Genomic DNA, 14,074 nt, shown 5'->3' on the forward strand with positions numbered 1-14,074 from the left:
TGAGTGCCGCTCATCCCAGCTACGTAGAAGGCATAAATAGGACCATCCAGGAGAGCCCAGGCATAAATAGAACATCTTATTTGAAAATTAGCCAAGCAGAAAGGGCTGATAGTGTCACTTAAGTAATAGTGCTTACCTAACAAGCATAAGACCCCGAGTTCAAACCCTAGTACTCAAAAAAGGAAAGAAAGAAGAAAAGAAGGAAAGAAAGGAAAAAAAGGTTGTTTTCTACTTTAGGCATCATAAGAAAAATATGTGCTGGCCATGAGAATCTAGAAATTTTAGATTATGAATGTCAATTAGTTTTGGTTGCTGGAGATAGAGGATTGAACAAAACACCTGTGAGTCCTGCCTTCGCTTGGCCTGCCAGGCAGACCGGAAGGCACGCGGGGCAGGCATATTCACTGTGGAGGACATCCACTGTGACCGTGTGTCCTGTTCTCTAGTGGCTTGTGAGCCACATTCTCCTTGGGTCATCATAACCTCCTGGAGGACAAGGACTGCATGTTTTCTGCTTGGGAGAGCAGGTGCCCCTTGTTTGAGAATTGTCCTGATCTGGTGCCTCATGGCTCTAATTCTGGCTCTCAGTCACATGTGCCCAGATAGCCACATTATGGACCACTGCCATCCTCCTCTTGTCTTCCCAGAGTAGGGCCTGGGCCCAGTGGATCTTTTCAAGTTTAATGTGCAGGAAATGGGACCCTCCTCCCCCAAAAAAAGAAAAGGTCAATTTTATAAAGAATGACCAAATAGTGTCAAGATCTACCTGCCAGTGCTGGGACTTGAACTCTGGGCCTGGGCGCTGTCCCTGGGCTCCTTTTGCTCAAGGCTAGCGCTCTACCACTTGAGCCGCAGCACCACTTTCAGTTTTTTTTTCCCTGTGGTTAATTGGAGTCTCATAGGGGCTTTTCTGCCCCAGTTGGCTTCAAACCATGATCCTCAGATCTCAGCCTCCTGAATAGCTAAGATTATAGGCATGAGCCATTGGCGCCCAGCTTACTAGGCTATTTTTTGACCACTTTGTCCCACACTTAAATAGAAAAGAAATCCTAGTTTGTCTCCACTTAAATAAGTTATGTTGAGGTTCAGATTGCTTTTCCTTATCCTGTGTCTGAGAAAGGTACAGATTACTTGGACTCCCAACTGGAACTCCTTAAAAGTACCCAGTTTGATCAATTTCTTACATCTTAGCATCTCAGAGTAAAATGAAGAGGCTCTTGTGCTCTGCAGAGTTCAGCTTTGAGCCCTGAGGCTTGGTGTTTGGTTCCACTGATAACCCTGGTCAAGGAGCTGAAAAAGTCAAATTAATGAAGGACTAGGCAGCGGCTCCAAGTGATTCTTTACAGCTGTCTCACATCCTTCTTCTTTTCCAAGTCCAGTGAATTTATAAGCAAACACATTACAGGTACAAGGAGCCCTTTTCCCCTTAAATACATCCTTCTAGTGATTAAGAAATAAGTTTCTCTCTCCTCTCACTCTCCCCCCTCCCTCTCTCTCTCTCCCTCCCTCCCTTTATACCCTCCTTGTACACATTCTCTCTCTCCCTCTTCCTCTCCCTATCCATCCCTCCCTCCCTCCCTCTATCTCCTCCCTCTACTCCCTCTCTCTCTCTCTGTAGGTATGCTGATCAGTTTAATAAACCACCTCTTGCCTTGGACAGCTTAGAGTACAGCCTCCCCTGGTTACAAGCCTGTGATTTTGACCTTGATGGTCTAGCACTCATATCATTGATTTGTGCCTCCTCTGTGGACTGTTTACTGCCTGGCCCAGTATCTGCCAGGTGAAGCAGTTAAGTACTGGCTTGACAGGCCTGAAAGACTGACTTGCAGGCAGACTGGGTGGGTGGAGGAGAACTGACTATGTGCCATTTGCTTAATTCCTATTACAAGGGTCTGCTGTGTGGTACTAACGAGTTGCAGGCCTGAAGTAGATTCTGTCATCTTAAGGAGATGACTACATTGATCTGAATGGGATTAATGGGAATACTACTGCTGATCCAAGTGGCCCCTGCATGGTAAGCCTCGGTCTGAACAAGTGATCCAGCTGAGCCTGAAGTTGTGAAATGAGAATAGGCTTAGAGCAGTTAGTAGGACCCAGAATGTTGACAGTGTAAAAGATACTGAATATGCCTTCCTTCTTATGGAAACCCAGTGTCCTCAGACATCAGGGTGATGTTGATGTGCTTGGCTGATGCTTGATGAGTTAGGTTTTGTTAATGGCAAAGATAAATGATCATGTCTACAATAGGAGCATCCAGTAGTTGGCTCCCAGGCTTGACCAGCCCCTGGTGAGCCTTGCAGCCACATGTTCCTCAGTTTTCTTATCCAAAGAGTGGGAGCAAATACGGTCAGTCAACTACAGGTGTCACCATAAAAGCTGTCAGCTGAAATGTCCTAAAAATGAACGTAAATGAGAAAATTTGCTTTTATCAAGGCTTTAAATTGTTATATTGCTCAATTCTCAAACTTGCAGAGTAGTTAGCTATAAATGTATTAGATATGCTATCTTCAGCAAAGATCTGATGTGATTTTATTTTTCATAAAAATTCACTTCTGAGATGGATATCAGTGGCTTATGCCTGTAATCTTAGCTACTCAGGAGGCTGAGATCTGAGGACTGTGGTTGGAAGCTAGCCTGGGCAAGAAAGTCCATGAAACTCTTATCTCCAATTAACTACCAAAAAAGCCAGAAGCAGAGGTGGTCAGATGCCGATTATCTGAAGTCACAGAGGGCGATTCCTCTAAGCATACATTGTACTTGGGAATGCCAGATCCTCTTCGAAAACAAATCTGGAGTGGATCCTATTAAACTGAACTATCTGTGACCAATTGATCTTTTTTAGTAATGTGGTTTCCCCCATATGTACAGCAGCACATTGAGTCGTTGTAATGTAGTTTTCTTTTTCATTGTTCAGTTTCCTCTCCATGTGCTATTGTGCATAAAGAATTTTTTAAATTCTCTGGGGCCAAAATGTATCTGGGATACATGGTCAGGCTGTAGAAGTTCTCCAGGGTCATGACCTGTGGATGACTAGGTAGAAGCTTTCCACTGTCTTACGCCTTATTTCCCTTGCTATTCCCAGCACGTGCAGAGGACTTTTTCTATACGTCACAAGGAGGAGACACATGGATTGAGGGTGTAGATGATGCAGAGGATTTTGAGAAGACTAGACAAGCCTTCACACTCCTTGGTAAGTGGCCTCCTAGTGGGAGAAACAGGCCAGGGGCTGATCCCATCGAGGGGAGGAAGCAGGGTGATACACTCTTAACCTGCCAGCCTTCATGAGCTAATGGAGCAAAGCCCTCTTGCCCTTGGTGAATGTCATCTTAACACTGATCCATCCTAACTTTCAGGCACCAAAGCTTAAAATTTGGAGATTAGTTAGACTTCTTTTAGATAAAATTTTGAGGCGAAGTGCTGGTGGCTTATGCCTGTAATCTTAGCTACTCAGGAGGTTGAGATCTGAGGATCACAATTTAAAGCCAGTCCATTCAGGAAAGCCCATGAGACTCAGCTCCAACTAACCACCAATAAGCTGGAAGTGGAGTGGTGGTCCAAGTGGTAGAGCACCAGCCTTAAGCAAAAAAATCCAAGTGAGAGTATGAGGTCCTAACTTCAAGCCCTGGCACAGGCATAAAAATAATAGAGGATTTTGAGAGTAGTTTTGCAGGCACTGGAAAGTATCCCTTTTTATCCATTAAAAAATAAAAAAATCCAAATAGTTATGTCTTTTTGTGCTATAGTTTGGGTTCTGAAGCAGTGTGCCTGCACAAAAAGAAGCCTCCACTGGGGCCAGATCACCTGTGTACTGGTCATGGACTCTGATCAGGAAGCAGTCCATGAGTCTGGTAGCTCTATCACACATACATAGTGCTAAGTGATAGCTGTTTCCCTTTAAAGCTTAGCAGTGAAATCCTGAAAACAAGAATTTCTCTCTGCCCTTCAGGGACAGGCAGGGATGGTAGAGATGGAGGAAATTGGACTTCTTCCCTGCTCATTTTGGGAAGAAGAGACTCCAGGTAGCAAGATAGAAAGTAACCCTTTCTCTTTTTTTCTTTTCTATTTTTTTTTTTGTATTTTTAGTGTTGATCCTGGAGCTTGAATTTAGGGTCTGAGCATTGTCCCTGACTTACTTTTGGTTTTGGTTTTGCTGAAGGCTAGCCACAGGCCTCTCCTGGCTTTTTGCTGGTTAATTGGAAATAAATAATCTCACAGACTTTCCTGCCTGGACTGGCTTCAAACTGTAATCCTCAGATCTCAGCCTCCTGAGTAGCTAGGATTATAGGCATAAGCCACCAGTACTCAGTGGTAACCTTTTTTTAATTGGAAATTGAAATGTTCAGTTCAACATGTCAGCACTGAAACTCCCTCATATGATTAAGTGATGCAAATTTAATATGTGGGTAAAAACAAAAGAAAACAAATTGAAGTGTCAGTTCCTGGGACCTGTAGACAAGAAAATGCAAAAGTATGAGAAGTCAGCCTAGAACTCAGCAAGTGGTACAGAATGGACCTTTCCTATGGCATCTTCATATATGTATATACAATAATTTGATCACATTTAACCTCCACTTTTTGTCTCCACTTGTCCCTCCTCTCCACTCCCACTGGTTCTTTTCCTCTTCCTAAATAGTCTATATAAGGAATTTCTCTGTGCACATGTATATGTGTGTTTGTGCATGTGTGCACATGTGTACACCAGTCCTAGGGCTTGAGCTTAGGGCTTGGGCTCTGTCCCTGAGGTTTTTGTTTTTTTTAAATTTTCTCAAGGCTAGCACTCTACCACTTGAACCACAGCCACATTTTCACATTTTTTGGGAGGTAGTTAGTTGGAGATAAGAGTCTCATGGATTTTGATGCCCCAGGCTGGTTTCATACCTTGATTCTCAGCCTTCTGATTAGCTAGGATTAGAGGTGTGAGCCTCTAGTACCTGGATTTATCAGGAGAAATTTTAAATCTTGGCATGACATGCCTGTGCCTCCCTTTTAAGGTGTTTACTCACCCTTTTCAGCCCCAGTAAACTATTGCCTTAAAGATAAGTAGCGTCAGCTGATAAGGAAATGGAATAACTTGTATCATTTCTTAAATGGACATTATATCATTCTATAGCTTTTGTCATAAGGTTGGAATTTAAAAAGAAATGACAATGCCTTCAAGCTAACTCTAATGTTAAGAGATTGTTCATGCCTTTGGTAATTCACATGAGGCGAGGCTATAACAGATTTGACCATTGTATTTGTAGGTGTATCTGTCTGTCGCACATAAGGGAACCTATGTAATGGCACTAATAACCCACTGCCCTGCTGGGACTGGCCATGAGCCAGTGGACTGGCTGGCCCCTGGATCATTCAATTTCTGGGGTCTTCTCCCCTTCCCCAGTTGGCTCTGAGGATGCATGTCATAGATGTTTGTAGGATATTATGTTGGGATAAAAAATGACTACAGATAAATAACCATTCTTAGTAAACTCTTAAAAACATCCATAAAGTGGCTGCGGTGAAGTCCAGAATGAGTCTGGGTGACTGCTACCTCCCTTGTGCTCTTGGAGAAGTTAAACGGTAGTGTGCCCCATCTGGAATGATGGAGATAATCAGAATGAGGAGATTTCCTTTTTGGCCTCAGAGCCCCTTTGCCCTCTGAGCTGTTTCTGTGAGTGGTAATTACTTGGTTTGCAGTCTGGACCGTTTTAGGAGTCATTGGCTCAGAAAGAAAAATCAAACTTTTTTTTTAAGTCCTTAATAAGAGTGAAATGGCCTTTCTATCAAAGCCGTGGATATTGAGTGTTATTCATTCTCTCCATTTTTCCCCCTTTCCAGGAGTGCGAGAGTCCCATCAGATAAGCATTTTTAAGATAATTGCTTCCATCTTACACCTTGGAAGTGTGGAGATTCAGGCCGAGCGGGATGGGGACTCCTGCAGCATATCAGTAAGTTGCACCCAGTGCCAGAGATAAAATGTACACCGTTGACTCAATGCCTGCAGCCTGATACAACCGAAATGTGCCTTTGTATTTAGAGGGCACCCCAAGTTATTTAAGTTATTTATTCTTTACAGTAATGGCACCTGTTCACTTGCTGATAATTTTTTTTTCTAAAGAACCAATCCATTCCAAATCAGCTGCCATCAAATTGCTATCATGGAGGGTATAGGATTTAGTGGCTATTCAATAAAGTCTTTTTGATGGGTTGATTTCCCAAAGCCCCCGAGGTACACGGAAGCCCACAACTTGTCATCAATCCATTGAGCACTATTTGAGCTCAACTGAGGTTTCTGTAGCGAAGAGATGAAGCAGTATTGGACGTCATTCCTGGTGATTGCTTCAAAGGAGCTTGTGGTCAAGACAGGTGATCACATTGATAACACTTACCAAGCTGCCCCCAGTCTGAGATAGAATATTAAGTGAGACATCTGTGTCAAACTCCTACGGCCTATAAAGTGCTCTATAAAGACTTATGATAGAGGTTATTTTCTGGTGCCCAGTGTAGCAGCTGATTTGTGGCAGATGGGCAGATGCTGGAATAAGTCCCAGTGCAGAGAGGTGGACAGAGTTGTTTTGTCCTTTCAAAAATGTAGTACTGTTGGCCTAGGCTAAATCTGGCATGCTGACTTCGAGTGGATGAGCCTGTACCTGGATCTACCTGTTCTGCACACATTTATGACTAAGTCCTGGGAAGACCCAAAGGGAGATGAATTCTTGTTTTCTACAGAGGTGGAAAAAGACAAAAGACAACACCACAAAATAAGAAATGTGGGCATTCACAAGTTGATTCTTTTTTCATCTGAGTGGACATGATTAACTTCCTACTGTTGGTGAGGGGTTGGGAGTTAGCAGAAGTTTAAGCCAGCCCTCCCCTTAGGGAGAAAGAGACTGGAAGTCTAGCTGGGATTAGGCAGCACTCATCATCCATTTTCCCTCAGCCCATACTTTTTCCCCCAGTGAAGGAAGAATGTTCTTGGCAGGCCTGCTGCCATCCTCCACACAGACCATGAAGTCTGGTGAGAGCTCCATACCTTCACCTGGGCCTAGGGGGGAAGGACAGGATGTTGGAGATGGTAGTTAGGTGCTCCTGGCCAGTTTCTGACATCTTATGTTCATGTGCCTCTGTGCACCCACTGTGAGGAGAGAGGGGCACATGGTACATAGTCTGGCGGCAGTGATGCTATGAGGCCAAGCAGGTTCTACTGAGGACCTCTAGCCTGGCCAGATGGTGGATGAGCCCCTAGTTCAAGCCAAACCCTCCCTTGTCTGAGTAAGGCCAAGGAATTTTGCCTATGAGGTTTATTTCCCTAGCAAGAGAGAATCTGAGCCTTTCCTGTGCACACATAGCCAGAAAAATGTTCTCTGTATCCTTAGGGAAGTTATATTCTGTCCAATATTGGGGATGGAGAAGGATAGGAACATTTACATAGACAAACACTTGCTGTAGGCTGGCACAGTGCAAGAAAGATGACCAATACTCTTCTAGCCTGTCCCCCAGCTCACTCAGTACCCGTCTCCTCTCCACTGCTTTTCTCTTCATGCATATCTCCCTGTCATGGAGTCTGGCTTGTGGTGTGTTTGGGATGTGGGAACTTGAATATGCTATGCCTGTACTCTACCACTGAGCTCCACCCAGTCCCTATAGTGGATTCTTACAGCACCGTGGGGCCTCCCCTCCATGGTTGTTTAGCAGAGTTACTTGCATTCACTGTGGGATTATTTGCCTTTTTCCACTTTTCTTCCCCAACTTCCAGACTATGAGACCATTATGTCACCTGCACATTGTCCAGGTCTTTGTAGGTCTCTATGAGTGACAGCTGGATGATTGATTGAGGCCCTGTAGACTTCAGTGGTGGTACAAACAAGAGCATGGATGAGGCAGTCAGAGGTCTTAAGGGTCAGTGGAGAACCAGCAAAGTCATAGCACCACCACACAGAGCTGCTGTCTCTTTGGAAATGCCAGCAGTGGGCCTGTGAGCCTGATGTCTCTGATCTTACAGCTGATCCTCCGCACCTGACAGCTGAGGACATGCAGGCAAGAAGGAAAGTATTTCTTCCTGATTGATGAGTGACTGTTTTCCCTGTTCAGCGCTAGGACTAAGTCTGTTGTGGGCCCTGTTCTTCTTGTGAGTTGTTCGTGTGGTGTCTGTTCAAATGTGAGACTATCAAGACACCCATGGAGATGAGTGGACAGAGATGCAGGTGCTGATGGGCTGTGGGAGGCAGCCTGGGCTGGAGAAGTGTGGAGCCCATGGGGCACAACCCCATTCTCACAAAGGAGATTTACAAAGGAGAGCTCAGGTCCAAAGTCTAAGCTATGGGAGGAATGGTGGGAGTGATGATTCAGAGTCAGGGCTGCCAGAGTTCAAGTCCTGCTTTTGCCACTTTCTAAATGTGTGACTCGGGAAAGCGCTCACCTTCCTGTGTCTGTTTCCTCCTCTGCAGTGTGAGTAGGAAGGTCAGTGCAGCCCTGCGTGGGAAGGGCTCAGAGCCCTTGGTGACTTGAGGTAGTGACAGTTACCCTTCTTGTTTGAACCACAGTGGTTCTTGAGAGCTTTGCTCATTGGACAGGGGAGGAAAACCTATGACCTAGAGAATGAATTGTCTTTCTCCAGGGTCAAAATGGCCAGTGATGCAGCCAATGGTCTCCTCCTATACCAGTCTTGTTGGTAATCGTGGGTATGGAATTAGAGTCTCATGCTTGCCAGGCACACATTCCACCACTTCAGCCATGACCTCAGCCTTTTTTCTTTAGTTATTCTTTACATATTTTCATCTGTTCCCAAGCTGTCCTGGATTGTGCAACTCCTATTAATGCTTCCAGCATAGCTGAAATGACAGGTGCTTGCCACCACACCCATCCTTTAGTGGTTGAGGTGGGGGCTCTCATGAGCTCTTGGCCCAGGCTTGTATAAAACCACAATTTTCTTGATACCCATCTCCTGAGTAGCTAGAGTTATAGGTGTGAGCCACCATGCTAAGCCTCAGTGTCACTTCTTACTGGAACTCTGAGCCTTTGAACTGAGCCATCCTCCACTTGCTGGTGGCTCTGAACATGATGCCTCACCCAAGTATGAGCTCCAGGAATGCATTATGACATGGTTGCTGCTGGTAGCCACCGCAGGAATGTATACTCTCAGATGCTGAAGTGGGCCTCCTGTTGGAAAGGCTGTCTACTCATCAGCAGCTTACCTTCTGCTCGGTAGTTCTGATTTTTAATTAAAGCATGAGAATGTGTTCCATGATTGCCAGAGTTGCCTTGGAGATTCAATAGCATCGAATTACTTGGACGCCACCAGCAATTTGTCCCTTGAATTTGGCAATATGAGCCCATAAAACTAATCTCCTACCTATAATGCTGGCTATTTTTTAAAGGATTTAGCATCACTTAATTATACTTAAATGTAATTTCAGGTTGTTAAATCAGTTTCTGTGAGCACCTTTAATCAACAGTCAGAAGCGGTGGGAGCAAGCTGGAAACCCGTCCCTGGGTGGTTATTAGAAAGTTCCCTTGTGAGTCCTTCTGCACTGCATGCACTCACAATGGGCATCATCAGGGAGGGGAGAGTGCCTGAGAGCAGGCCTCAGATTGCCTGTGTCTGCTGCTGGCAGGCCATTTAAATGTCAGGGAATCCAACTGCAAAGCTGTGCCTAGCAATTAAGAATTTCTTGGAAATGGGTCAGAGGAGTAAATTGGACACTTGCCACCTCTGAACTTGTTGCCTGCCAAGCAGTCCCCAGGGTCTAAACTCTATCCCATATGTTGGCGTCAATGGGCGGGGGAGGGAAAGGGCTACACAGTGAAAGGCTGCTGGCCATAAGTGGCCGTGACACCCCTCACTTCTGAGTGGGTGAAAAAGATAGGACTCTCCATACCCAGCCAGCCTTTCAGAACATTTCAGGGCATCTCACTGAGCCTCATTTTCTTCATCTGAGTAATGAGGTAAAGCAGTTCGGAAGTGGTTTTCCTGGGAGCCCAACCCTTGGAAACATAAGGGTTCTTTGGTTAGATGAATGATCTGCTCCTTCAAAGACTGATCTCTCTTTTCTCTTCCTTCTCTCCCCTCATGTGGTCCACTAACTATGGCCAGTTTGGCTGCGTTTAGCCTGGTGAGAGTAAATCCAATTGGTGTTCTCTGTGATTCCCATTCCACATCAGTACTTTGTGGAAAAACACTGGTCTTTGTGGTTTGGGGAGGGTCTTCTCTAAAATTCAACTATTTTGCTCATGCCTATAATCCTAACTTAGGAGGCTGAGATCTGAGAGGGTAGAGGTTCAAAGCCAACCCAGAGCAGAAAAGTCTGTAAGACTCTTATCTCTATCCACCAAGAAAGCTAGAAGTGGAGCTGTGACTCAAGTGATAAAGCACCAGTATTGGGTAAAAAAGCCAAACAAGAGTGCAAGACCTTGAGTTCAAGCCCCAGTTCTGGCGCGCACGCACACACACACATACACACACACACACACACACACACATACACATACACACACACACACATACACACACACATACACACACACATACACACACACACACACACACACACACACGTCTATTTTACTTTTTTTTTTAGTAGATAGAGTTTAGAAACCTGTAGGACAAAAGAAAATGTCAAAACAGTATGTTGTGTGAAATGACAGCTATCTGTGTTACTGTCCATTGAACAAATCTCCATTTAAATCCTATAGGTGGTCTCTCAGAAAATGAGTCCTACATGCACTGTAGAGTCATTAGGATAGGGCACACCGTGTTCTCAAGGATTCCTTTTCAGCCTCAGTTAATAAACTCCCCTGAAGAGTGGAGGCTGGGATAACAGCTTTTCCAGGGTGCAGAGATGAGAGTGTGAATCACTGGGATGAGGAATCTGTGAAGACCACAGGTGCTTTGCGGGGTGTCCTGAGGGGGAATTCTCAAAAAAAAACTTGGCATGTTTTTGCAAAGACAAGACCCTGTAGAAACTTTTGGTTTTCTCTGGGCTGAAAAGCCTGGTATTACGACTGCTGTTTGGGTAAACAAGAGTCAAGACTCAAGTGTGGCTCTTGGAGACAACCGTAGAGCTAGTGGCAAGGTAGAGTAGGCAGGGGTCAGGGACCTGGGTGAGCCACCACACTGCTGTGGCTCAGCTTCACCAGGATGGAACAGAGTCTTAAGCTAGAGGAATCTTTCTTTCCAGTTCTCTCTCTCTCTCTCTCTCTCTCTCTCTCTCTCTCTCTCTCTCTCTCTCTCTCTCTCTCTCTCTCTCTCTCTCTCTCTCCCTCTCTTCCTTTCCCTCTGTCCCTCTCTCCCCTCTCTCTCCCTTTCTTTCCCTCTCTCCTCTTTTCTCTCCCTCTCCCTCTCTGTCTCCCTCCCTCTCCCCCTCTCCCTCTCCCCTTCTCCCTGTCTCGCTCTCTCTCTCCCTCTCTCCCCAAACTCTGGTCCATAATTTTGCTGTGTGTACAAGCATTGCAAGCATTGTTGATAGATTGTTGATTTCCTTGTTGATTAACGTTTTCCCCAAAACAGTAAGTGCTTTAAGAATGTAAACAAAGCTCTGTTTTGTGGCTGGCATAGAAGATACACTGCTTGGAAGTGGAGGGTAGTTCCATCACTCCTGGGAGGGATGTTGCCAACTGACTAGCAGCCTGTTTCTCACTTAGCACATCTGAACACACCCATTGACACCACCACTAACTTGAGGAAAAGCATGTAGAACCCCTAGATCGATTGTCCATATCCTGCTATCCCAGAAGACAGTGGCTGGTCCACATTACAGAAAGGGATCTGAAGCTTTGAGGGTGGGGTAGGGACCACATGCCTCCAAAATGCCCTCCAGCCTTAGCCTGAGGTTCAGTTCAGATGTCCTGCTAGGAAGACCTGGAACTTGCATATGAAGGGTTTCTGAGTGGGAAGATAACTTCTTTCTGGGCTGTGGCTGAGTGCCACGTGTGGCCCTTGGCAGATGTGAACTGTCTGTTCAGTGTGCACCTGCTGCCTTCTGGCACCTGGCTCTATTCCTGAGCTGTCCATTCTCATTCTGCTCCCTTCACTCAGGCCAGCCGCTCCTACTGGCTACTCAGCCACAGCCTGGCAGTACAGGAGGGAGCCAGGTATTTTGCTTTTTAAAGCCCTGATAGTTTAGTCATTAGCAGGTGAAGCTTCACAGCGTGTGCTAACAGCTACTGCAGTGGGCAGAAAGGGATGGAGTTCCATAGTGCTGGGATGACCTGGAATTCAATTTGTTTTCCCTCTGGGCAAAGAGAAAACATGAGAAAGGAACTTATCTCTCATACCCCTCCTGATCCTGTCTTCCCTCCCTCCACCCCCAGCCCGAGGATGAACACCTGAACAACTTCTGCCGCCTGCTAGGGGTGGAGCACAGCCAGATGGAGCACTGGCTGTGCCATCGCAAGCTGGTCACCACCTCGGAGACCTACGTCAAGACCATGTCCCTGCAGCAGGTGGTCAATGCACGCAACGCCCTGGCCAAGCACATCTACGCCCAGCTTTTCAGCTGGATTGTCGAACACATCAACAAGGCCCTGCATACCGCCCTGAAGCAGCACTCCTTCATTGGGGTCCTGGACATCTATGGGTAAGCCTTCTTGACTGTGTCAGCAGTTAGGGTGGTTATTTAAATACTGTCATTTTGCCCAGCCCTGTACTTGAGATTTCTCTTCCTTTTGGAGCTCAAGGTAAAGTGAAAGGCCTTCTATTTATAAGCGCATGCTTTTCACAGGGAGAGGCAGCGTGGCAGGGGGGAAGTGTACCTGCCTAGCCATCAGGCTAGGCCTCTCTGAATCCATGCTATCACCACTAGCTGAATGGGCCTACACATCACAGTCCCTCTCCATTCTCCAGTTTCTGTAGCTTCACATGAAGACTTGAGCTGTAGTGCACCCTCGCTGAGACACTTTGCAGACGCATTTAGAATTGTTTGACGTTATATGATCAGGGTTGCAATACTCTGGTAGTTTTTTTTCCTTATCAATGTCCTGCCCTCTTTCATTTAAGCTAATAATAGATTGAATCCTTCTGGATCTCAAAATAGAAATCCAGACCCACCAAAGTGCAACTCAGTAAGAATAGCAATGCTGAGTTTCAGCCTGCTAAGCAGGGCCGAGACTCAGCTGGTATCCGCCTCGTGATGAGGTTGGAGAACAAGGGGATCCCCTCAAAGCAGCCCTTTCCCCACACAGAGACAGGCTCTCCCCATATGTCTCTGAGGCCTTGCTCATCATATGTTATGGAGAGGAAGACTGACACTTGATTTATGATGTTGCTAAGGCCACAGGAACATGCTGAAGTTAAGTCAGTCACAGGCCTGGGCCAACTATTGCAAGAAGCGTCAGAGGAGATGCTAGAAGGGCCCCTCTGAAGGCTCAAGCACTTTATGCTGATCGAGTTTGAAGGCTAGAATGAGCACACTTGTTTTCATAGGTAGGGGAAGCTTTATGAGGGAAGGCAAGATTTAAACTGGATTCTTAAAGGGAAGAAAATAGAGAATGAAGTAAGAAAGGTTCCACTAGCTGGGTGCCAGCAGCTCATGCCTATAATCCTAGCTACTCAGGAGGCTGAGATGTGAGAATTACAGCCTGGTCTGTAAGCTGGTAAGCTTCTTTTTTTTCCTCCCAATAATCATCAAAAATATGAAGTAGACGTGTGGCTAAAGTGGTAGAGTAAAAAAGCTGAGGGAGAGCAACTGTATCCTGAGTCCAAACCCCAGTATGGGAAGGAGAGGGGAACCACGGGGAATGTTGCTGTTGAAAGGCATGTTGGAGAAGAGGTTTGAGCTGAGTGACCAGGCCAGTCCCTGCCCCTTTCCTTTCTGGTCAGTGAGGTATGTTGCTGTGTGCTCAGTCCTTGTCACTGCTGTTGCAAGAACACAGAACAGTGTCACTCTCTGGAAACTTACTGCCTGGCTATCAATAACTGATCCTGAATTATTATTCCAACCACCTCAAATATTTTTGTGAGTTTCCCAAAACACTGATCTGTAGTGTTATATTCCTGACGGAGGAGCTGAAGAATCCTAGACTGTAGTATCTGATCTTGTTCCCTCAGCCTGGGCAAGAATCCTAATTCTTCTGAAATTCTGCTTCATAAAGTCTAGCA

At 45.7% G+C, this 14,074-nt stretch overlaps 1 protein-coding gene across 3 annotated transcripts in view; it reads left to right on the plus strand.

Moving 5' to 3' along the window:
- Myo5b (myosin VB) overlaps positions 1 to 14,074 on the plus strand; it is a 299,803-nt gene that overhangs the window by 174,821 nt on the left and 110,908 nt on the right. For all 3 annotated transcript variants that reach the window (XM_070029165.1, XM_070029168.1, XM_070029169.1), the window contains exons 8-10: positions 3,083 to 3,190; positions 5,818 to 5,927; positions 12,289 to 12,554. In XM_070029165.1, coding sequence (XP_069885266.1) covers positions 3,083 to 3,190; positions 5,818 to 5,927; positions 12,289 to 12,554 — 484 coding nt within the window. The remainder of the gene's footprint in view (positions 1 to 3,082; positions 3,191 to 5,817; positions 5,928 to 12,288; positions 12,555 to 14,074) is intronic.

This window comes from Dipodomys merriami, unplaced genomic scaffold (assembly GCF_024711535.1).
Source record: "Dipodomys merriami isolate MVZ:Mamm:240054 unplaced genomic scaffold, mDipMer1.0.p SCAF_2, whole genome shotgun sequence".
NCBI lineage: Eukaryota > Metazoa > Chordata > Mammalia > Rodentia > Heteromyidae > Dipodomys > Dipodomys merriami.